This window comes from Dama dama, chromosome 21 (assembly GCF_033118175.1).
Source record: "Dama dama isolate Ldn47 chromosome 21, ASM3311817v1, whole genome shotgun sequence".
In the NCBI taxonomy this organism is placed as follows: domain Eukaryota; kingdom Metazoa; phylum Chordata; class Mammalia; order Artiodactyla; family Cervidae; genus Dama; species Dama dama.
Genome location: NC_083701.1, coordinates 32,156,039 through 32,180,769, shown reverse-complemented (window position 1 = coordinate 32,180,769; position 24,731 = coordinate 32,156,039). Strand labels below are relative to the sequence as shown.

General features: G+C 38.7%; 1 protein-coding gene across 2 annotated transcripts in view; it reads right to left on the bottom strand.

Moving 5' to 3' along the window:
* Positions 1 to 8,029: 8,029 nt before the first annotated feature.
* PREX2 (phosphatidylinositol-3,4,5-trisphosphate dependent Rac exchange factor 2) overlaps positions 8,030 to 24,731 on the bottom strand; it is a 285,395-nt gene continuing 268,693 nt past the window's right edge. For both annotated transcript variants that reach the window (XM_061123437.1, XM_061123438.1), the window contains exons 39-40: positions 20,577 to 20,644; positions 8,030 to 13,571 (exon numbers count right to left, since the gene is read on the bottom strand). In XM_061123437.1, coding sequence (XP_060979420.1) covers positions 13,526 to 13,571; positions 20,577 to 20,644 — 114 coding nt within the window. In that variant the 3' untranslated portion in view covers positions 8,030 to 13,525. The remainder of the gene's footprint in view (positions 13,572 to 20,576; positions 20,645 to 24,731) is intronic.

Genomic DNA, 24,731 nt, shown 5'->3' with positions numbered 1-24,731 from the left:
GTATGATTTTTTTAATATGTTGTTGGATTCTGTTTGCTAGAATTTTGTTAAGGATTTTTGCATCTATGTTCATCAGTGATATTGGCCTGTAGTTTTCTTTTTTTGTGGCATCTTTGTCTGGTTTTGGAATTAGGGTGATGGTGGCCTCATAGAATGAGTTTGGAAGCTTACCTTCTTCTGCAATTTTCTGGAAGAGTTTGAGTAAGATAGGTGTTAGCTCTTCTCTAAATTTTTGGTAGAATTCAGCTGTGAAGCCATCTGGTCCTGGGCTTTTGTTTGCTGGAAGATTTTTGATGACAGTTTCGATTTCCTTGCTTGTGATGGGTCTGTTAAGATCTTCTATTTCTTCCTGGTTCAGTTTTGGAAAGTTATACTTTTCTAAGAATTTGTCCATTTCATCCAAGTTGTCCATTTTATTGGCATAGAGCTGCTGGTAGTAGTCTCTTATGATCCTTTGTATTTCAGTGTTGTCTGTTGTGATCTCTCCATTTTCATTTCTAATTTTGTTAATTTGGTTTTTCTCTCTCTACATATTTCTCAAAACACCTTTTCTTCTCTATTCTCTGTGATACTCTTTTGTTATGAATTCCATCACTTTTCTTTAAACCAGTGATTCTCAAACCCCAATGTGCAAAGAGAATTGCCTGGAAAGCTTACTAAAATGAAATCCCTAAGCTTTGTTCTTGTTCAGTCGCTAAGCAATGTCCAAATCTTTGTGACCCCATAAACTGCAGCATGCCAGGCTTTCCTGTCCTTCACTGTCTCCTGGAGTTTGCTCAAGCTCATGTCCATTGAGTTGGTGATGCCACTAAAACATCTCATCCTCTGCCACTCCATTCTCCTCCTGCCCTCAATCTTTCCCAGCATCAGGGTCTTATCCAATGAGTCAGCTCTTCAAATCAGGTGGCCAAAGTATTGGAGCTTCAGCTTCAGCATCAGTCCTTCTGATGAATATTCAGGATTGATTTTCTTTAGGACTGACTGGTTAAATCTTGCTGTCCAGGAGACTCTCAAGAGTCTTCTCCAGCACCACAATTTGAAAGCATAATCCTTCAGGAAATTCTGACAAACTTGGTCTGAGAATTCCACTCTGAGAAACTCGAATTTGTTTATTATAACAGCCTTCTAACTGCACTGCTATGAATGTAGCAATTTTGATCATTTGCTGTCCTGCTTCAACACTTCCAAAGGTTCACCACCACCCACAAGATAAACTGTGAACTCCTTTACATGGCATACCATCTTTCAAATGACAGTTATCCCCTCCAATTCTATCTTCCTATTTCCCAAATAAGCCATCTGTCTGAATATTTGGAGAGCAGATCTTTCTCCCTAACTTTGCTCTACTTCACAGTAACATTTAATATTCTGTTATCTAATGAACACTATAGAGTGTTTCTAGGTACCAGGTTTAGTGCTAGATATTTACCTACAGTATCTCATTCAATAGAGGCTACAGTTCTGTGAACTAAGGGGCACTATTATTATAGTTTTACAGCTCAGAGAATTTTGAGAATCAAATAAGTAACTTGCCCAGGGTCACACAGCTATTAACTGCCAGAGCGGCCCTTGAATCAAGAGTACTGTACTGTCCACAGTACCCAGGCTTGCCATACCTCTAAAATAGGAGCTCCTCAAGGGGCCCTGAAGGCAGCACGCTACTCAATTCCGATACCAAGTTTTCAGATAGTGGGCGCTCAATTTGTGCAGCTGACTTTCTCAATAAATGAATAAACGAATGAAAAACTGAATGAATGAATTCTAGGAGGAGGAAGGATAAAGAAGGAAAGCATAATGCTTCTTAGCCACATCTCAAAATGTGATTTCATTTTCAGGAATATATGTTCCTTACCAATACAACCACCTTTAAAACTACCATTGTGAGAAGTGTTTAAAACTTATTGTATATTTTTAATTGAAATTTTTATGGATATTGTTGTAGATTCACATGCAGTTGTAAGAAATAATTCAGAAAGAGCTAGTATGCCCTTTACCCAGTTTCCCTGAAAAGTCATGGTCTTGCATAAGTATAGTAAAGCTTCATAACCAGAATGTCAACATTAATACTGTCAAAATAATCATTCTTGTCACCCTTGTATAGCCACACAACATACTTCCTTCATTCTAATCTGTTTTCTATTTCTTTAAATTTGCCATTTCAAGAAAGCTATATAAATGGAATCATACAGTATGAAATCTTTTGCAACTGACTTTTTTCAGAGTTCTTTACATATTCTTAGACACTAGTAATTTGTCAAATACGTAGTTTGCAACTATTTCCTCCCAGTCTGCAACTTGTCTTTTTACCATCCTCACATAGGCTTTAAAATAGAAGAAGTTTTAAATTTTGATAAGGTCTAATTTATCAATTTTTCTTTTTATAGATCATGCTTTCTTGTGTCAAATCTAATAACTCTATCTAGCTCTAGATCACAAAGATTTTATATTTTTTCATAAAAGTTTTATCATTGCCTGTTTTACACTTAGGTCTATGATCCATTTTGAGTTAATTTTCATATTAGGCATAACATTGAGTTCAAAGATCATTTTTATACCTATTGGTGTCCAAATGCCTTAGAACCATTTGATGAAGAAGCTATCCTTTCTCCATTGGATTGCTTTTGAAACTTTGTCAAAAATATAAATAGACAATTATCTCAAAAGTCTGTGTGCATGCTAAGTTGCTTCAGTCCTGTCTGACTCTTTGTGATCCTATCAGCTACAGCTGGCCAGGCTCATCTGTCCATGGGATTCTCTAGGCAAGAATACTGGAGTGGGTAGTCATGCCCTTCTCCAGGGGATCTTCCTGACCTAGGGATCAAACTCACATCTCTTGTGCATTGGCAGGTGGGTTCTTTACCACTAGTGCCACCTGGGAAGCTCCATCTCATAAGTTTAACTTAATAAAAGTCTGTTTGGATGGTTGGATGCTTTGAAACTAGAGAGGTGATGTTTGCACACACAACATGGTGGACGGACTAAGTGCCAGTGAATTTTACACTTTATAATGGTTGAGTTCATGTTATGTAAATTTCACCTCAATTAGAAAAAAGTGGGATGACTTCCCTAGTGGTCCGATGGTTAAGACTTTGCCTTCCAGTGCAGAGGGTGTGGGTCAATCCCTGGTTGGGGAGCTGAGATCCCACAGGCCTAGCAGCCAAAATACCAAAGCATAAAACAGAAGCAATATTGTAACAAATTCAATAAAAGACTCTTTTACAAAAAGAAAAAAAGTAGGAAAGAAAGCTTATCCTTCCAACCAATAGTTTAGAAAACTGAAATATGTTTTTCTAAGACTGTAAATAAAAGACTTTTCATACCATCATTGAGTCTATTTTCTCTGGTTGTAACTTCCAGATCCCTCATTGCTAAAATTAGGTAACGTCCTAACCTCTAACCTCTGAGATAAACAATTTTAACTGTGAGTCAACTTGAGGGCAGTTTGAGTGGCAGAGGTTTCTAACAGACCTAATATTTCCTGGCAATCTGTCCCTGTATGTCCTTAGTCATTCTTGCACCATCATTTATATCCTCACTTGTCTTCATCCTTCGGCACTAAAGTGCCCTAAACGGAACACTCTACTATATCATGTGGTGATCACTGCCTTTTTCTCTCAGCCCTGGAATAATATATCTCATCACTTTTCTGACAAGGAGTTCACAGATCTCTCCTATGTAAAAGCAAGATAGTGAGTCAAGGGTAGAGAGTCAAGGAACTCTGTGACTTGTTGAATTTCTAGACAGTCTTATACTGGAATTTTTCTTGTGTGTGCACTTGAACTAAATGAAAAATTCCTGATCCCAAGGAATATCGGAGATGACCCTGAGGGTTCATATTTTCAAGACACGGCTTCAAAAAATCTGTGAGATATTTGTATTACTGCAAAGGAAATCAACACTGAATATTCACTGGAAGAATTGATGCTGATGCTGAAGCTCCGTTACTTTGGCCACCTGATCTGAAGAGCTGACTCACTGGAAAAGACCCTGATGCTGGGAAAGAGTGAGGGCAGGAGGAAAAGGGGATGACAGAGGATGAGATGGCTGGATGGCATCATCAACTCAGTGGGCATGAATTTGAGCAAACTCTGGGAGATAGTGAAGGACAAGGAAGCCTAGCATGCTGTAGTTCATGGGGTCACAAAGAGTCAGACATGACTTAGCAACTGAACAGCAACACTTCAGATCATGTTCAAATGGCAGACCAATGTCAGTCTAGAAAACCCCACACTTAACATTTTAAAATCAGTCAGTTCAGTTGCTCAGTCAAGACTGAATGAAAACTGACCTTTTCCAGTCCTGTGGCCACTGCTGAGTTTTCCAAATTTGCTGGCATATTGAGTGCAGCACTTTCACAGCATCATCTTTTAGGATTTGAAATAGCTCAACTGGAATTCCATCACCTCCACTAGCTTTGTTCATAGTGATGCTTCCTAAGGCACACTTGACTTCACATTCCAGGATGTCTGGCTCTAGGTGAGTGATCACACCATCCTGGTTATCTGGGTCATGAAGCTATTTTTGGTATAGTCTTCTGTGTATTCTTAATATCTTCTGCTTCTGTTAGGTCCATACCATTTCTGTCCTTTACTGTGCTCATCTTTGCATGAAATGTTCCCTTGGTATTTCTAATTTTCTTGAAGAGATCTCTAGTCTTTCCCATTCTATTGTTTTGCTCTATTTCTTTGCATTGATCACTGAGGAAGGCTTTCTTATCTCTCCTTGCTAGTATTTGGAACTCTGCATTCAAATGGGTATATCTTTCCTTTTCTCCTTCGCCTTTCACTTCTCTTCTTTCCTCAGCTATTTGTAAGGCCTCCTCAGACAACCATTTTCCCTCTTGCATTTCTTTCCTTGGGGATGGTCTTGATCACTGCCTCCTCTACAATGTCGTGAAGCTCCGTCCACAGTTCTTCAGGCACTCTGTCTATCAGATCTAATCCCTGGAATCTATTTATCACTTCCACTGTATAATCGTAAAGGATTTGATTTAGGTCATATCTGAATGGTCTAATGGTTTTCCCTACTTTCTTCAATTTAACACTGATTTGGCAGTAAGGAGTTTATGATCTGAGCCACAGTCAGCTCCTGGTCTTGTTTTTGCTGACTGTATAGAGCCTCTCCATCTTTGGCTGCAAAGAATATAATCAATCTGACTTTGGTGGTGATGCCCATGTGTAGAGTCTTCTCTTGTGTTATTGGAAGTGGGTGTTTGCTATGAGCAGTGTGTCCTCTTGGCAAAACTCTGTTAGCCTTTGACCTGTTTTGTTTTAACTCCAAGGCCAAATTTGCCTGTTACTCCGAGTATCTCTTGACTTTCTACTTTTGCATTCCAGTCCCCTATGATGAAAAGGCTATCTTTTTTGGGTTTTAGTTGTAGAAGGTGTAGTTCTAGAAGGTTTAGTTCTTGTAGGTCTTCATAGAACCATTCAACTTCAGTTTCTTCAGCATTAGTATTTGGGGCATAGACTTGGATTACTCTGATATTGAATGGTTTGCCTTGGAATCGAACTGAAATCATTCTGTCATTTTTGAGATTGCATCCAAGTATTGCATTTCAGACTCTTTTGTTGTCTGTGGGGGCTACTCCATTTCTTCTAAGGGATTCTTGCCCACAGTACTAGATATAAAGGTCATCTGATTCCTAAAATGTCAATGTTCACTCTTGCCATCTCCTGTTTGACCACTTCCAATATACCTTGATTCATGTACCTATATTTTAAAATACTTTTTGTGAAAAGAAAATTAGTCTTTAACCTTTATGTCATCTAACTTAAGCACCCTGGACATGGCCATGGAGAATTAAAAATTTAGTCCAGAAAACATGGCAAACTGGTGCCATCAATATTTGAGTCACTAAAATATCCTCTATTCTAACATCTCATCACATTATAAGCTGAAATGATCAGAAAGGATATATCTGCATTTGAATGGAATATGCTCTTCCAAGCCCCTAACGTTCTGAACATGGATGAATGGTGACAATATCACAGCCTGATTTTAATTCTAATCCACTGTTATTGTTCATTTATGTCAATGTCCTTTGCTATACACCAGAAATTGACACAATGTTGCAAGTTAACTATATTAGTAAAAAATAAAACAAAAATAGATAACAAAAAAAAATTTGTCAGTAGTTCTTCCTTTAAGCCTTAAAGCTTTCCTCCCCCCCACCAACCAAACCAGTAATAAATGGCTGCCCCATCTCTTGTTTCCCTTTTTTCCCCTTTATGTTATCATGAAGTTTTTAGAACAGTTTTCCCACTTTGTGCCCTACTGAATTCCAAGAAAATAGCAAATCTTCTATGAAACACGTCCTCTCTTCTAGTAAGTTGTGAAACACATCACCTCTCTCTTCCGAAGTTGTGATTTTTATAAGTACATTAAAAGGTCAGAGAAGTCTATGATAAAGAAAATCTGTTTGAGTCTGTGTTTCTTAAAATCAATTTTGACCACAAAATACATTTTGTATGTGTGTCTAATAGCAACCTAATAGCGCCTCTGGAACACCAGTGTCTGGACTGCTGCTCTAAAACAAACAACCTCTATTTGTTCATTCCAGTTTTTCTTATTACTGTATTAAACTTGCAATCTCAATATAACAGCAGTCTCCAAAAGGTAAAATGTAGTTATTGATTTTTGTTTCCTCCAATGATTATTTCCTTCCACTTTTCTGAGGTGGTGTATATAGTCAACAGCATACAAGTTTTTCAAACTCCTCACTGGGATTTCATAATTTTTTATTATTGTTATTAACTAGATGTCTCAATTTTCTTCCCTGTAAAATGTCCAGACTTCTTAGCCTGGCACTGAGACACCTATACCATCCAGATTCAACCTTCTTTTCAATCCATATCTCTCTCTAATCACATCTGTAAATTTTTTTTTTTTGGTATATAAAGAAATTTATAATTTAATAATAAAAAGCAACAAGCTCAATAAAAATGTGCAAGCATCTAAATAGATAATTCATTCAAATCATTATTTGTAAATGTTGCTCTGTCATGTCTGACTCTTTGTGACACAGAATTCTCCGGGCTAAAATACTGGAATGGGTAGTCTTTTCCTTCTCCAGGGGATCTTCTCAACTCAGGTATCGAACCCAGGTCTCCCACATTGCAGGCAGATTCTTTACCATCTGTGCTACCAGGGAAGCCCCAAAATCATTATATTAACAGCCAAAAGCTCAGGTAAAATGTTCAGCATTATTAGTTATCATATTCACAAGTCTTGATCCTCTATTCAAACTAATGTACTCACCATCTTACCAAACTACCTGGCATATTTGCATCTCAGTACAAGCTATTCTTGTTACAAGGCTGCGTCCACTTCTTCTGTTGCTTAATCTTACACATTCTGAACACTGACCTAGCCAACTTTCATTGTTTTTGTGTTTTCTGGTTAGCCTTCCCCTTCTAGAACTGTAAACTCCACATGAGCAATAGCCATATATGTTTCTAAGGACTAATCATCCAGCTTAGCTCAGAACCTGTTAAGAAATTTCTAGATGCCCAATAAAGAGATGTTGGGTTGAATCTAAATTACCTGTATTTCTATAGTACATATTTCTCATTGTCCTACCCCTCATTTTGTATTAATGTGTAGTGCCTTTTTTTGGTAATTACCATTTTAGTTTGTGCACTATGATAATCATTTATATTACCAAGTTCTTTAACTGTAGAGTCTGGGAATTATATGCATTTATAACACCCTCAGCAACCATGATAAGGGCTTATCCACAACAGGTACTGAATAAACCTTGATAGACTGGCTCATTAATTCAAGGAACACACAGTCTCTTGCCATGAAGCTTTCCTGCCCCTATTTAGCTTCTTTTCCTAGCAGTTACTGTCTCTGCAACTCACTTTAGTTCATATTTGTAGATTTGTTTCATATGTTTATCAAAGTTTCTTCTATTGAGCTTGTGAATTCTTAAACGATGAAAAGCTCTGTTTCATGCATATTTTAAACAGGTGAAAACATAATAAGAATTGATTAAATTTAAATGGATAGAAACTGAAATGGTCATACTACATTTCACTTTATTATTTTTTTGACACATGATACAATGTTACTACTCTAGTCTTTTATGCAGACAAAAATAAATGATATAAAATACATGATACACTTGATTATTTTATCCATGCACAAAATACTGAGAGATTCAAACTATGTTACATGTATATTTTACAAAGGGAAAAACACACTACTATAATAACATTCATATGACATTTGTCATTAAAATTTGGGTGTTATACAATGTTAAATATGGATATATTCAAAAGAATCACTATTTATAGAACCCACTTGATATTTTAATGTTTAAAATAATGAATACTGTGTAAATGCATACTTATAAAAATATTTTTAAACAAAAAAGCTATGTTCTACTCATTTACCTGGCAGTTACAAAAATATATATTCGTCTGAAACTCTAGTAAATTTGTTTGAGGGATTAGATACTTAAGTTTAAATGTATGCTTTCTAGAGCATTTTATCAACTTAGTATTCTTGAAATCATACAATATAGGTATCTACATGGTATTAGAGTAAGTTTGCATTACAAATAACGTCACTACAGGAAAAAGACACAAAGGAGATTAACGCGGAGGAGACAATGAGAAGATTTTTGAACCAAATACATGCAACGCATAAAGGCAGCCCACCAACTGTGCCTTTGACAAAGTGAATTCTCAAACACGTTTGTTGAATGACACGTGAGTGGATAATATTTATTCTGTAATTTGACCCCAAATGAGCTGTCCAAAGCTTTCTATTTCTACTAGAATTATCATTTAAGAATTCAATAATTTTGTTCTTAATCAACTACCTCTGATGGCAAAGCCAGATCAATAGACTCCAGACTAAGTAGCAGACTGTGCCAGTGATCAAAAGATGGCCTACCAGGGACACTTACGGCATATTTAGACACATATTCAATATACCGAACCACTGCATATTTCATACCTTCATACTAAATAAGACAGAAGAATCTAAGTCATTCTTATAATGTATTATCATAAAAACAAAACATTATAAATATTAATATATGTATATAAAATATATATTTATCTCTTAGTAAACCTAGTAGACTTCAGAAATGTCTTCTCAATGAGAAGCAAACTATCCTGAGTGAAGGAGGTCAAGCACAACTTGGCACATATGAACGCTGAGATTACTGTTAAAAGCAAAACTTATTTTTCGAAAACAAAAGACTAACCATAATAATGACTATGGAATCACAGCACCTTCAAAGGTTGTGGCCACTGTATGTAAAAGGGATCAGCCTGAGCCCATCCTTGGTCCAGACACCTGTCGGAAGCTTATCCCAACTTGTCTGCTTCATAAAGAATAAAACTTTTCTGAGGCTCATCTCTAAATGTGGAAAGCTTTATAAAATACAGAGTATTTTTCTTAATCAAGGTTCAGATTGTCCTAAACCATTTCCAAAATTTTTGTCTTCATACTTACATAGGACAACTGACAATTCATTCAGCAAGTCGATTAATATATACACCTGTTAATGAAATAACTGCTACTAATGTTGGGATCATAACTGAACTATCATTTTGTATGATAATTCACTTAAAAAAGCCTTTAAAAATTAAACATAAATTTTAAAAGTCAGAAGCAATTTAATCACATGCTAAAGGTTAGTTTCACTATTTGTAAATTCAGCTAGTGAAGAAAATCTAAAAATTACCTTTAAAGTAAAAGGTAAATGAAAATGACTTAAGATTAGTCATTTTAAATTTCAACTTTATGTTTTACTGAATACATAGGTGAATAAAAATATGCCTTCTAATCTACACTGAACCATGCTACATAGGAACTATATGAACTAATGAAAGAGTAGTGTTCTAATTACAAATTTATTATTTTCAAATACATACAGTAACTCAAAGGAATGCTTCCAAGTCAGTAAAATTAGTTTTGCTGGTAAAATGTGTCCAAAGAGTAGAAAATAGTTTGTTTTCCTAAATGACTTAATATGCCACTCAGGATTTTTTTACCCATTCATTTTCTTGGCTTTTACAGTTAGTGCCAAGGTCAGTATCATGCTGTTCTGAATTCATCACAAAATTTAAATTAATAGAGTCAGAACCAATATCATTACAATGTCATATGTTATAATATCATGAGAAATTAATCTAACTTCAATAAATTGAACATTGTTGCTGCAAGTAGAGTGGCCGTTGAACGCACAGGGAATCTAAATCACTAGAAGAATGTGATTTGAAAAGACAGAAAATAGTATGAGACGCCTAAGATGGGGATACTGGTTCATAAAATAAAGCTTAGATTCTAAATTCAACATTATATATCCAGTATAAGTAAAACCAGTACAAAAGTTCTTTCCTTCCTCCCTCCCTCCCTTCCCCATCCCTCTTTATTTCCTTCGTTCTTTCTGTCTTCCATTCTTTTCCATTAAATGTAATGGAAATAGGTGTAAAATTCTAGTCTCCTCAAATTACTCATACCTTTAATATTAATTTTTAATATTTAGTAAGAAAACTTTGTAAGGTACAATGGAAGGTTTCAGATTTCTTGACCATGATTTACTAGTTAACAAGTATTTATGAAAAAAAAAAAACAAGTATTAATGAATCAGTCCCATATTAAGAACCAAAATTTCTAGGCGTGACCTCCCATTTTAGGTGGAGACAGGCAGAGGTCCACACTTATCTGCAAAGTTGGGAAAACCTGGAAGAACTGTTAGCAGGCTTTTGTAACGTTTAAAGGTACACTGGCTGCAGAAGAGTATGTGAGCATTTAGATAAACCCATTCTAAAAACTCAAGGCCAGTCTATGGTCATATCAAGGCCAATCTATGGTTATACCACCCTGAACGTGCCCGAGCTTGCATAAAAGCTCAAGGTCAATCGAATGTCCACTGTCACGCAGGGGTACATCGTGGTGTTGAAGAGTTGTCCTTATTCATTCAATCACACGATTTTTCGCTGTCACCACTGTTTTGGAATCAGTCAGATTTTATATAATGTACTATTCAACACTTTTAAAACATATCTAAAACTATTTTCTTCAATTATGAAGAATAGATCATGTCTTTTCAGATTGCAATAGCATTAGGTTACTTCATAATGTCTATCCAGAATGGCAAAATGTCTAGCATATCCTGTGATTTTCACATATTTAGAGGCACTTTATATGTTTTCATTCACTTTTTTCTCAATATAACACATATAATGTAATGGCCCACAGCACACAGAACCCCAACTTTACTAACAAATAACTGGCAGTATTATAACATTTCCTATATTAATAAGGGAAAGTAACACAATGTATTAAGAAGGCAGACTTCCTAGGCTCAGATCCTGGTTCTATCACTTATTGGCCATGTGATCTTGGGCAAGTCACTGAACCATTCTTTGCCTCAGTTCCTCAACCATAAAACAGGAGTGACGCTAAGAATATCACCTCAAAGCATCATTATGAGGATGAATGAAGCAATAACAAGAAACTACGGCAAAGCACCTGGAGGTATGGCTTGGCACAGAGAAATTACTTAGGTTTTAGCTACAATTTTCATTACAATAAAAAATCACAGTGATTGATGGCAACATGTCATCACTAACTTTTGAGTTTTTATTAAGTGCCAAGCATTGACAGATGGTACACTTACACCATGTTTAACCCTTAAAATAGTATTAAGTACATTCTATTATATACAGGTTCAATCTTAAAGTATGCTAATTTATAAATACTACAATAGCAGATAATTTCTCCCATGAAATACAAACTATGACTGAAATGTTTAAGTGGCCTCTTCATACCTTTAACAAGGAATACGGCTTTCAGGGTGGTGATCAGAGAACAGTAATGACAACATGAAAAGTACTTGCTAGTTAATCAGTTTTGCTCACTCATTATTCCCATGTTAAATGTAATCAAATTGTCAGTAACAGGAACATCACAGTTTACTAATTTCATGGACCTTCAGAATTACTGGCAATAGTATCAAAAGTGTTAAAGCCCTGAAAATTAAGATCGTATTTAACGTAAATATTTATATTAAGGTTATATCTTCATTAAATTCAAAGTGTTCAACTTTTTTGTCTGAAAACTCTGATGTTGGTTTATTTTTCGTTATAAATATGTACTTATCATGAAAGTCTTCAGTACTTCTATGCGAAATAACATTTATTACCTTGACCAGGACATGAAGACCTCAAACACACATAACAGTGTTTTTGTTATTGAACACACAACTGCTAGTGATGAAGGCTTTTTAATGAATTTGAAAACTATTATCAAATTTCATAAATTAAAATTTAGTAATGGTGTGTAACTACTTTAGTTATGGAAAGCATTTCATATAGGAAATTAATCTAAATCCATAAAAGTATCACAATCACAGCAGAGGCATTTAACTGTTTTGAAAATTATAGATTTAAAATCAACATTACGGTTTTCACTGTGCTAAGGAAATGTTATTAATATTTTATCAATGGAGACAGATAAACATTATGTAAACTTTAGAACGAAAATAGAATATACTTTGTACTTTCATAAATTATCAAGGTCTCTAACAGTTCTTTTAAAGTTCAACAAATAAAGCTTTATTTTCTCATCTTATACATATACTACCTTGACAGAAACACACTCAGTATGGTGTATTCTCTAAGAGTCTGACATCTCATATGAAAGCCTGAATAAGAGTTTTGGGTATCTTTCAAATTTAAAGGTTGAGTTTTTTAATAGGTTTATTTTCCCCTGCTTCACCCTAGTCGTCCTCCCAATCCTTCCCAATCCCTCCTTCTCCTCACCCCTGGACACCTACGTCCCAGCTTCAGGACTCATTATCCAAGGAAGCCATGTTCATTTCGGAGATCAAGGACAGCACTGGGTCGCTGGAACGCTCCACAAGCAGAAAGCGTCCCTGAAAGCAGCTGGAGGAAGATGCTGCTGGAGGCCTCAGTCAGCATTCTTCTCCTCTACTGAGAAATACTCTTTCTCTTACTGAAAAAGAGTAAAGGATGCTCCTCACCTTTCACCCACAAATGACTTTCTCAGATGCAAGCAGGAGATGGAAAACCTATGACGCCCAGTCACTGCCGTCTGTCACATTTCTGTGTGATCACCTGGAAAGTGTGGCCAGGTTTCTCCAAGGACAGACTTCTTCAAATGGAAATATCCATAATTACACGCTCCATTTGGAGAAGATGAAAAGCAAATGCAATATGGTAATTTCAATAGATGGGAAAGGAGGCACAATGGTTAATGTTTCATCTCAGATCTTTTTTCATATAATCTCCAGGATGAATAATTCATGTTAACACAGAGAGAGATCAGTTTGTGAAGCTGAGTTGTTTGAATGGACGTCTATCCATTTCCAGCACAAACATCTAAGTATAAGCTGAACATTAGTTATTTACACCATGATGAAAGACTCAGAGAAAAAAGTCCATTTCTCTATGTTGAGTGGAGGATGTTTAGCCAGCACGTTCTTTGTCTCATCCAGTGTTCAGAAGCTTCTGCTTGTCTGGTTCCTTGAAGATGCTCCTCATTCTTCTCCAACTGGGGGAGGCGGCTCACATAGCTTGTACAGCCTAGAAAAGGCATCAGAAGGTGTGACAATGACCCAGCACATTGACATCACTTGAGATGTTTTCATTGGTATGACAAATACATTGACAAGAACTTCTTGGTTTGGGAGTCAGTCAAGATCCTATCACGTATTTCACTAAAAATTGCATGCGCGTTAGCAAAACTCCAAAATTTTGGTTCTGTTATCACAAAGCACCCACGTCTCTTTGCACATCTACATGCCTACTGACTAGGCAATGCACCCATTTTTATACCAGCTGCTTCTGCTCCAGAGTGTCAATCTGGGTTGCTCACCTTGCTGGTAGCAAAAGTGATGCTCTGAAATCTAGGAGGCATTGAACATCATATCTATTATGATTATCTTGCAGCAACATAGCATCTCTCTCTTAAGTCATTCCTGACTTTCCAATTTCTAGAACTCTGCCTCACTTGTACCATCCTGCTGGTGCTGGCAGTTGCTCAAGGCTAGGCTGATGAGACACAGTCCTGAGGCCTGACTCTCAAGGCACAAGGAGCTGGTGTTTCTTACGGAACACCTGCCTAGCTCTGTCCACACTGTCATTCCCTTGTCAACAGAATCAGGTGGAGATTCAAGGGGGCCAAGGAATCCATCTGAACTGGTGGAGATGCCCCAAGATGCTCTCTTTGCCTCCCAGGTCTAGTTTTCTGAAACCAGACAGCATGCAGACAAAGCTTGGGGCACGGAACCTGGAAGATGATACAAGGTCTACTGCTTCATGTTCTTCTGCATGGTTGACTGTTAACTCCAGAACCAAATGAAGATGGATATAGCTGCTTCAGTAGTGATGCGTGAAGCACGCCCATTATTAAGGCCAAAGCTGAGAGAACAGGTGGGCCTCCCCGGGGGTGCAAATAGTAAAGAACCTGCCTGCAATGAAGACCCAGGTTCAATCCCTGGGTCGGGAAGATCCCCTGGAGAAGGACATGGCAAGCCACTTCAGTATTCTTGCCAGGAGAATTCCATGGACAGAGGAGCCTGGTGGGCTACAGTCCATTGGGTCCCAAAGAGTTGGACACGACTGAGCGACTAACCTTTATACTTTGAGTCAACACCAGCGGATATAATGAAGCTGGTTGTAAGCCTGGAGTCCTCGATAAGAATGTGGCCATGCTGGTCCTACTTCAGAGCTTAGTCTGATGCTCTAGAAATATAAGGTGCAGATTTCAACTTTGCTCCATTTTACGTTCTTTTTTTGTCTTTTCAGCTACATCACACAGCACGTGAGATCCTAGTTCCCTGACCAGGGCTCAAACCAACACCCCTTATTGGAAGCATGGAGTCTTAATCATTGAACTGCCAGAGAAGTCCAACTTTGCTCTGTGTTAAAAGCACTCCAAACCCAGGGGGTCTCTGTGCTGAGTCACTCTCTTTTACAGATGAAATTGAACACAGTTTAAATGAGCTGCTGACAAATTCAGCAAATTATAAACTTCCTCTCCCTTCAACATTTAATCCCACAGTCATTCAAAATCAAAGGGTGGAGGAGAACGAAAAAGATTTAATATCAAGTTAGAAATCTAGTTAAACAAAATAACTTTCCCATTCTGGAAACCCAGACGAGAAGTAATTGCCTTTGGAGTCTGCAAGGTGTTTAATACTGTACGTGTCATCTCCACGGAAAAAAATGAATGCTGAAATAAGGACATCTCACACTAGAAAAGCTTATTTCATCCTTCCCGGAGCAAAGCATACGTTAAATTGAGCTGATAGACTTCAAAGCTGCTTGTGCAGCTGAAGAATATGGTGTTGCTTCAAACTGCATTCCCAGAGCTGGAATAATAGAATGAAGGGAGCATTCTTCTCTTTCATTTCATTTCCTGACAGTGCTGCCTAATGAGTGAAAAGGCCTCAAGTAGAACAGGAACAGTCAGTTGGGTGGCAAATGTCCTTCCCCGTGAGGTCTGGGCTGAGAAGTCACCTGCCATTACCTTGGACTGCACGTTTCCACATAATGTGGCTAATGCCACTGTGTAGAGCAGTCTTTGAAAAGACTGCCTCGCAATTTGGAGAAAAGGCTACTCCCTGCATTCACCTAATGAAGTAATAGCTCTGGGTACCGCAGCAGAGCTGGGCACATTCCACTTGGCAGAGGCTTGTTGGAAGGGACTCAGGGTTATCTGAGTCCAGACACATTTGTAATGGAACTTGCAGGCTCTGGGAATTGAGAACAGGCAGATCAGGCGTGGTAGTAAAATGTAATAGGTAAGAACTGGACTTTCACTCTGTGCTGATCTGTTTGCTTTTTGGCATCTAAACAGTGAGGGAATGGAGGCTTTTGTTTGCCTGACATTAGGGCTTTTGCCACATCTTCATGCCACTTGTGCACACCACGGGCCCTACAAGATAAAGATTGGCTTCTGGCTCCACTTTCTTCTTTTCTTGCTGGGCTCAGGCAGCCATCCTGGAGCTGGTATTTCCAGCTCAAATCCAAGGCTGCAGAGAGCAGGATTCTCAAACTTCAGTCTACACAGATCACAGCTTTCATTTTTCAACAAGGCACAAAGAAGAGCTGTGCTAAAGGAGACCACAAAACAGATGAAATTATCAACAATTCTCTGTCCCGAAGAACCCGCCTGCCAATCAGGAGATGCAACAGACACGAGGTCTATCCCTGGGTCGGGAAGATCCCCTAGAGAAGGAAATGGCAACCCACTCCAGTATTCATGCCTGAAGAATCCCATGGATACAAGAGCCTTGTGGGCTACAGTCCATGGGGTCGCAAAGAGTCAGGCATGACTGAGCACGCATGAGCACTACCTGGGCACTCAGTCCTGAGGCAGCTGCCTCCATTTTATAGACGGAAAAGCTGTCTAAGAAAGGTAAATAACCTAAGTAAGGTCACATGTTAGCAGCCTGGATCCAAAATCATTTTGTGCCTACAAATATGATACAAATACATACAAACTACAATTATGCACATGAAGAAAATCAAATTTTCATTACACAACACTTGCCAAAGTGTGTAATGTAATAGAAAATAAGAGCAGTGTGCCATTATCTGGAATGCAATATTTGGTCCTTAGTGAAGATACATTTATTGCTCTGGCCAGTCAATGTGTGCTAGTTACAAGGAGGAGGAACCTCGTTTGCACTGTCCACCACAGCATCTCCATGTCCCACTGGGCCTCAGTGTAATATCACCAACTAAGGCCCATCGTCTGTTCCTACACATGCTCTTTTTTTCCTGTATCTACTATCTCAGTGACTAGAACCTTTCACCACCATCATCCAAACCAGAGATCTGGTGGTCACCCTAGAATCTTCCTCTTCACTAACCTCCTACAATGACTAGTAGTGTCCAAAGCATCCGCTGCTTTCAGTCTCCTTTGTCCTCAAATGATTCCTTCTAACGTTGCCAGACATAAACTCTAAAATCCAAACCTTCCAGAAAGAAAGATGGTTTATTCATGGCTCTTTGTTGGCTTCGTGTTACCATGAAAATTCTTCAGTATCTGGTACAAGTCTTTTCCTGATCCAGCCCCTGCCTATGTCTTCAGCTTCGCTCTGTATCATTCTTAAATCACATTGAATCATCAGTCACAGAAGTCGAGGTGTAGCTGTCAGAATGCGATGTGTTCTCTTAGCACTGGGGTCACTGCATCAGCTCAGGAAGACATCTATTAATTACCATGCTGATGGGGTCAGGAATTCTTTGTGACCTCTCCCCTCCATCCTTGGACTCAGTTATGGGTCTCTTCTATGTTCCCATGGCAATCTGTGCTATTCCTATCATGGTTCTTTATTTAAAAATTGAAATATATATATGCTTTATAACATTGTGTGATTTCAGGGGTACAACACCATGATTTAGTATATTTGTAGATTTATTCTACTATAGGTTATTACAGTATAAAGGGTATATAATAAATTCCTTGCTGTACAATAAATTCTTGTTGCTTATCTGTTAGATATATAGTCTTTGTATCTATTATCTCACACCTTTAATGTGCCCCTTCCCCTTCCCTCCACACTTTGGTAGCCACAGTTTGTTTTCTATGTCTGTGAGTCTGTTTTTGTTTTACATGCAGTTTCATTTGCATTATTTTTTAGATTCCACATACAAGTGACATCACATAGTATTTGATTTATTTCACTCGGCATAATATTCTCTAGGTCCATCCACATGGCTGTAAATGGCAGAATTTTTTTCTTTTTTATGTGCTAAATTGCTTCAGTCATGTCCAGCTCTTTGTGATCCCATGGACTGTAGCCCTCTGTCCATGGGATTCTCCAGGCAAGAGTACTAGATTGGGTTGACATTTTCTATCCAGGGATCGAACCCACGTCTCTTGGGTCTTTTGCACTGGTAGGCAGATTCCTTACCACTAGCACCACCTGGGAGGCCCATTCTTTTTAAAGATTAAGTTGTATTTCATTGTGTATATGTATACATACATTTAACATTTATATACATATATAATATAGGTACCACATCTTCTGAATTCAGTTAGTTGATTCCATGTCTTACTACTGTAAACAGAGCTGCTATGAACATTGGGGGTACATGCATCTTCTTGAGTTAGTTTTTTCCTTTTTTCCAGATACCTGCCTGGGGTGAAATTGCTGGATCACACAGTAGTTCAATCTGTGGTTATTTAAGGAACCTGCATACTGTCCTAGTGGCTGCACTGTGATGGTCCTTATCACACACACACTGTATACTATTTTCATTTTATTCAGTTGCTGCTCTTTGACACCTCACTGACTGGTAGAGGGGATTATGTCTTTATCCCTAGCTTTTATCAAAGTGCCTGACATCTACAGTTGCACAGCAGAAATTCAATATATGTTTGCTGAGTGAATTTTAAAAAATGAAAGGCAGTGGATGGAGAAAGGAAAGCTGTAATAGAGACTGGTTGGGGATTTGAATCAAATACTATGTCAGTATCAGAGACAGCAAAATATCTCTCTGAAGGTGTTTCTAGAAACGTTACCCTTGCCTATGGAGGGCCTGGTCTTGAGAGACAAACGTGTTCTTCAAATCGCTGTCTTTAGGGCAGAAATCCTCGTTCCCAGATGGGGGGATCCCAGGTGCCCTGCAGTCCTTAGCGCCTTCCCTGTGCCCTCACAGAGCACTTCTCACTTTCTCCCTGGCCTTGTGCTGTTTTGCTCTGGCTTCCCTGGTGGCCCAAACAGGAAAGAATCCATCTGCAAAGCAGGGGATGCAGGAGACCAGGCATGCATGGCATGGCAATCCACTCCAGTATTCTTGCCTGGGAAATCCCATGGACAGAGGAGCCTGGCCTCTTTAACTGAAAGCTCTTTGAGGGCCAGAACCATTTTTATCTCATGCTTACATTCTCCACCGGGCATAGCAGAGTGCTTTCCATTTCTTAAGTCCTCAATCAGTATTTGTAGAATGAATGAAATCCTCAATAAATATTTGTAGAATGAATGAAAGCATAACTAAAATTGAAAAATTACTCTAGATTTCTCTCTCAGAGCAATTAACTCCTTGTAAAACATGTCCACTTTAGAGTTAGCACTTTTTTTTTTTTTTTTGCTTCAAGTGTTTTAAATGTAACCCAATAAACAAAACAGTGAGCTCATCAGAGTTTCTTTTCGCATATTGAGGTTGCATACTGGTTTATTGATCAGGATGCTTAAGTCTCATCCCCTCTGTTCATCAGTGTTTATAAGTCCCAGTTAAGAAGACCTCGCAGAGCCATTATCTTGTTTTCTTCTTGGAATTTTAAAGCTTCACTGGGTTTATTATCCAAACATACTATGTCTGCTAAGGTCCAGGAGAGAGAATGCCTATGTAAAGTGATTCTTTAGCAAGAGAAAGACTTAGACTCTCATTTAATCAACTATGAACAACAACATAAACAAGACTTGAGGATTAAATAGAGTTAGGAGTCAGCACTGAAAATAAATGCAATTAGAACTTGAGGATTGCATTCACTTTCAGGGGGAAATATTTTTCCCTTTTGAAAATACTTCCACTGCCCACAGAGATTTTCAGAATGAAATATAACTTCACAAATGCTGCAGTCATCATTCGCATTCTGGTAACTGCTTCGTAAATAGTAACAAAAAGCGTCTTGTTTGTGACAGCGCTTGAAATGCTTGCATTTTGTTAAAATGCAAATATACACAATCAAATGTAAAAGAAGTTATTTAACTCTGCCCTACTTCAAGGTAGACGGCTATCTACCCTAATGTCACCAGGAAAATCAAAGGAACATTTCTTTGATGGTTGTTTCCATGTTTCATTTAAAAGTGGATTAGTCCTTTGTCGATGAGTCCTTTCTCATGATGATATGTGTGCTGTGAACATTTGGTAGGATAACGAACAAAAAGCTCATTAATTGATTTATCCATTCACACATTCTCAAAGTCTGTTCACATATTCTATGTAGGCACTATGATGAGCAATGAATAAAATCCAAAAAGAATCTTCCCTGCTTCTAAAGAATTCATATCCAACTTGGGTAGAAAGACAGGTAACAATACACTGCAGCAAAATCAGGGTTACAACAGATCAATACCCAAGATGCTGTGGGAACACAGAGAGAAAGAAAACCACAACTTCAAGGAGAAAATGATACCTAACATGAGTTTTGTGGTTATGGAGCAGTTTTTCATAAAACACAATGAGAAAACCCATCACACCAGAGAGAACAGCACATGTGATTGTAGAAGTGTAAGTGGAAATGGCATTTTGGTGGCTTGGCACAGTTGCAACATCTATTTTAGTAGTACCTGGGTGGGCTTTTGGTTTTGAATTCAGGATAGAACTTGCAAAACAGTATAATGTTGGTGATGCTACCTCTTAAGTTTGCTTCACCTAAAATTTCATTTAATCGGAGAACATTTATACCTAATCACATTGAGCCACGGAATGCTTACAAGGCTGATTTCCATGAGTACATTCACTAGTAGACTGGGTGTATCTTGCGGTGGCTGCACAAGCTATGAGGGACACTGTCTGGGACGTGATAGCAAGACCTCTGGGAAAGGGCAGACCTGGGGAATCACTCACCTTGGAGCAGATTGTGGAGTCCGGTCTCTGACTCCCAAATTCTTTGCTGTGTTCTGAACTCTTGCTCCCTGAAAGAAATAAGGACAATCACTTCTAATTCTGCATCGTATTAGTAATTATTTAACATATCATGGGCTTCCCTGGTGGCTTAGCTGGTAAAGAATCCACCTGCAATGTGGGAGACCAGGATTCGATTCCTGGGTTGGGAAGATTTCCTGGAGAAGGGAACGACTACCCACTCCAGTATACTGGCCTAAAGAATTCCATGGACTATATAGCCCATGGGGTTGCAAAGAGTCGGACATGACTGAGTGACTATCACTTTCACATCACTTTCAACATACCCTTAATATTTGAGTGGAGAGTGTTATTGCAATGATATATTTAACATCAAGAGACACTCAAGAAGGAGACAGACATCATCGACTGAGTATTTTCAAAATTAATGCTTTTAAGAATCAAAATAGGGCTTCCCTGGTGGCTCAGTGATAAAGAATTTACCTGCCAGAGTAGGAGACAAGGGTTCGATCCCCGATCGGGGAAGATCCCACATGCAGTGGAGCAACTAAGCTTGTGCATCACAACTATTGAGCTTGTGCTCTAGAGCCCAAGAGCCACAACTACTGGGCCCACAGGCCGCAACAACTGAAACCCCAGCACCCTAGAGCTCATATTCTGCAACAAGAGAAGCCACTGCAACGAGAAGCCCGCACACTACAACTAGAGATCAGCTCCCGCTTGCCAAAACTTGGGAAAAGCCTGTGCGACAACAAAGACCCAGTATAGCCAAAAATAAATAAATACATAAAATTTTAAAAAAGAGTAAAAATAACACTGATACACTGTTTAAAAGGATTGATATCATCTAAATCATTTCAAAATAAGGTTGAATGACAGCTTCCTGTTCACTATCTCATCTATGTCATTATTCAATATTTAAGCAACTAATAGTTAAGACACTGAAAACAGGAAGTGAGCAAGCTAGAAATACTGCTCTGTGCTCCCCTCCCCCCGCCGCGTTTTCCTGGGACAGAAATCACAGTTCTATCACCTGCATGCAGCTTGTTCTGTGCTTAGCTGAATAGCTGGCTGTTTAAAGATTCATAGTATTTATCAAGAAAATCTTTCCTTAAATAGTTTAAAGCAGTTTCTAGACAAGGCAGGTGCATGTGGATATCTAAAATGTATGAATTCTGCCTCAAAGTTTATAGTACAAAGATAGTGTGCTTTAGCAATGAAAAAAGTCTTTGCAAATCTGTCGAGTTCAAGAATATTCATTGTTCAATTCCTAATGGGGATGAGTTACTACAAAGAAGCAAACACCAGAGTTTGGGACTGAGTATAAATGGAGGAGAGTGATTTTAAAAACCCTGAAACTTTCTCTGCTGCTCCCAGATTCTGACAGATGGGAAAGGAGGAAAGGATAGGAGAAAAGAAAGAAATAAAAATAAAAGAATATATTCTCTCAAAATGGACCAAGTCAAAGAAAGAAAACAGGGAAAAGAGGATGTGTATGGCAAAAAAAAACACATAGGAAGAAATTTAGGAATTGCAACTATGCATTAAAAAAAATTTCTTTATTTTGAAGGAATTATAGACTTAGAAAAAAGTTTACAAGCAGAACAGAGAGGTCACAAACCTTACGCACTAGGTAAACTCCCTCTAATGTTAACTCTCACTTGGTCCTAGTGTGATGATCAAAACTAGGAAATGTTATTAGCTAAGCTGTACGTCTTATTCACCTTTCCCCATTTCCTCTCACTAATGCCCCCTTTTCATCCCAGAATCTAATCCAGAACCCCATTCTGTCATTACACCTCTGTGGTCTCCCCCAGTCTGGGGCAATTACTCAGGTTTCCTTGGTCTTTCCTGACCTTAATATTTGGGATGAGTACTGGTCATTGTTTTGCAGAATGTCTCTCAATCTGGGTATGTCAGATGATTAGACAGAAGGCATGTATTTTGGACAAGAAAATCACAGAAGTGATGTTACATATTCGTAGTCCGTCACATCACTGATGCTGATTGTCATCATACATTACGTCACTATAGTATATCTACCGACAAAGCTAGTGGAAGTGATGGCATTCCAGTTGAGCTATTTCAAATCCTAAAAGATGATGCTGTGAAACTGCTGCACTCAATATGCCAGCAAATTTGGAAAACTCAGCAGTGGCCACAGGACTGGAAAAGGTCAGTTTTCATTCCAATCCCAAAGAAAGGCAATGCCAAAGAATGCTCAAAATACCACACAATTGCACTCATCTCACACACTAGTAAAGTAATGCTCAAAATCCTTCAAGCCAGACTTCAGCAGTACGTGAACCGTGAATTTCCAGATGTTCAAGCTGGTTTTAGAAAAGGCAGAGGAACCAGAGATCAAATTGCCAACATCTGCTGGATCATCGAAAAAGCAAGAGAGTTCCAGAAAAACATCTATTTCTGCTTTATTGACTATGCCAAAGCCTTTGACTGTGTGGATCACAATAAACTGTGGAAAATTCTTAAAGAGATGGGAATACCAGACCACCTAGCCTGCCTCTTGAGAAGCCTGTATGCAGGTCAGGAAGCAACAGTTGGAACTGGTCATGGAACAAAAGACTGGTTCCAAATAGGAAAAGGAGTACGTCAAGGCTGTATATTGTCACCCTGCTTATTTAACTTATATGCAGAGTACATCGTGAGAAACACTGGCTGGATGAAGCACAAGCTGGAATCAAGATTGCCAGGAGAAATATCAATAACCTCAGATATGCAGATGACACCACCCTTATGGCAGAAAGTGAAGAAGAAATAAAGAACCTCTTGATAAAAGTGAAAGAGGAGAGTGAAAAAGTTGGCTTAAAGCTCAACATTCAGAAAACAAAGATCATGGCAACCAGTCCCATCACTTCATGGCAAATAGATGGGGAAACATTGGAACAGTGGCTGACTTTATTTTTTGGGGCTCCAAAATCACTGCAGATGGTGACTGCAGCTATGAAATTAAAAGACACTTACACACTACCCTTACGGCAGAAAGTGAAGAGGAACTAAAAAGCCTCTTGATGAAAGTGAAAGAGGAGAGTGAAAAATTTGGCTTAAAGCTTAACATTCAGAAAACTAAGATCATGGCATCTGGTCCCATCACCTCATAGGAATGGGGAGACAGTGGAAAAAGTGTCAGACTTTATGACTGCAGCCATAAATTAAAAGACGCATACTCCTTGGAAGGAAAGTTATGACCAATCTAGATAGCATATTAAAAAGCAGAGACATTACTTTGCCAATAAAGGTCCGTCTCGTCAAGGCTATGGTTTTTCCAGTGGTCATGTATGGATGTGAGGGTTGGACTGTGAAGAAAGCTGAGTACCAAAAAATTGATGCTTTGAACTGTGGTGTTGGAGAAGACTTGAGAGTCCCTTGGACTGCAAGGAGATCCAACCAGGCCATGCTAAAGGAGATCAGTCCTGGGTGTTCACTGGAAGGACTGATGCTGAAGCTGAAACTTTGGCCACCTCATGCAAAGAGCTGACTCATTGGAAAAGACCGTGATGCTGGGAGGGATTGGGGGCAGGAAGAGAAGGGGACGACAGAGGATGAGATGGCTGGATGGTATCACTGACTCGATGAGCATGGGTTTGGGTAGACTCCAGGAGTTGGTGATGGACAGGGAGGCCTGGTGTGCTGCAATTCATGGGGTCGCAAAGAGTTGGACACAACTGAGCGACTGAACTGAACTGAACTGAACTGAACTCCTTGGGAAGGAAAGTTATGACCAACCTAGACAGCATATTAAAAAGCAGAGACATTACTTTGCCAGCAAAGGTCCATCTAGTCAAGGCTATGGTTTTTCCAGTAGTCATGTATGGATGTGAGAGTTGGACTACAAAGAAAGCTGAGTGCTAAAGTATTGATGTTTTTGAACTGTGGTGTTGTAGAAGACTTGAGAGTCCCTTAGATTGCAAAGAAATCCAACCAGTCCATCCTAAAGGAGTTCAGTCCTGGGTGTTCATTAGAAGGACTGATGTTGAAGCTGAAACTCCAATATTTTGGCCACCTGATGCGAAGAGATGACTCATTTGAAAAGACCCTGATGTTGGGAAAGATTGAAGGCAGGAGGAGAAGGGGACGACAGAGGATGAGATGGTTAGATGGCATCACCGACTCAATGGA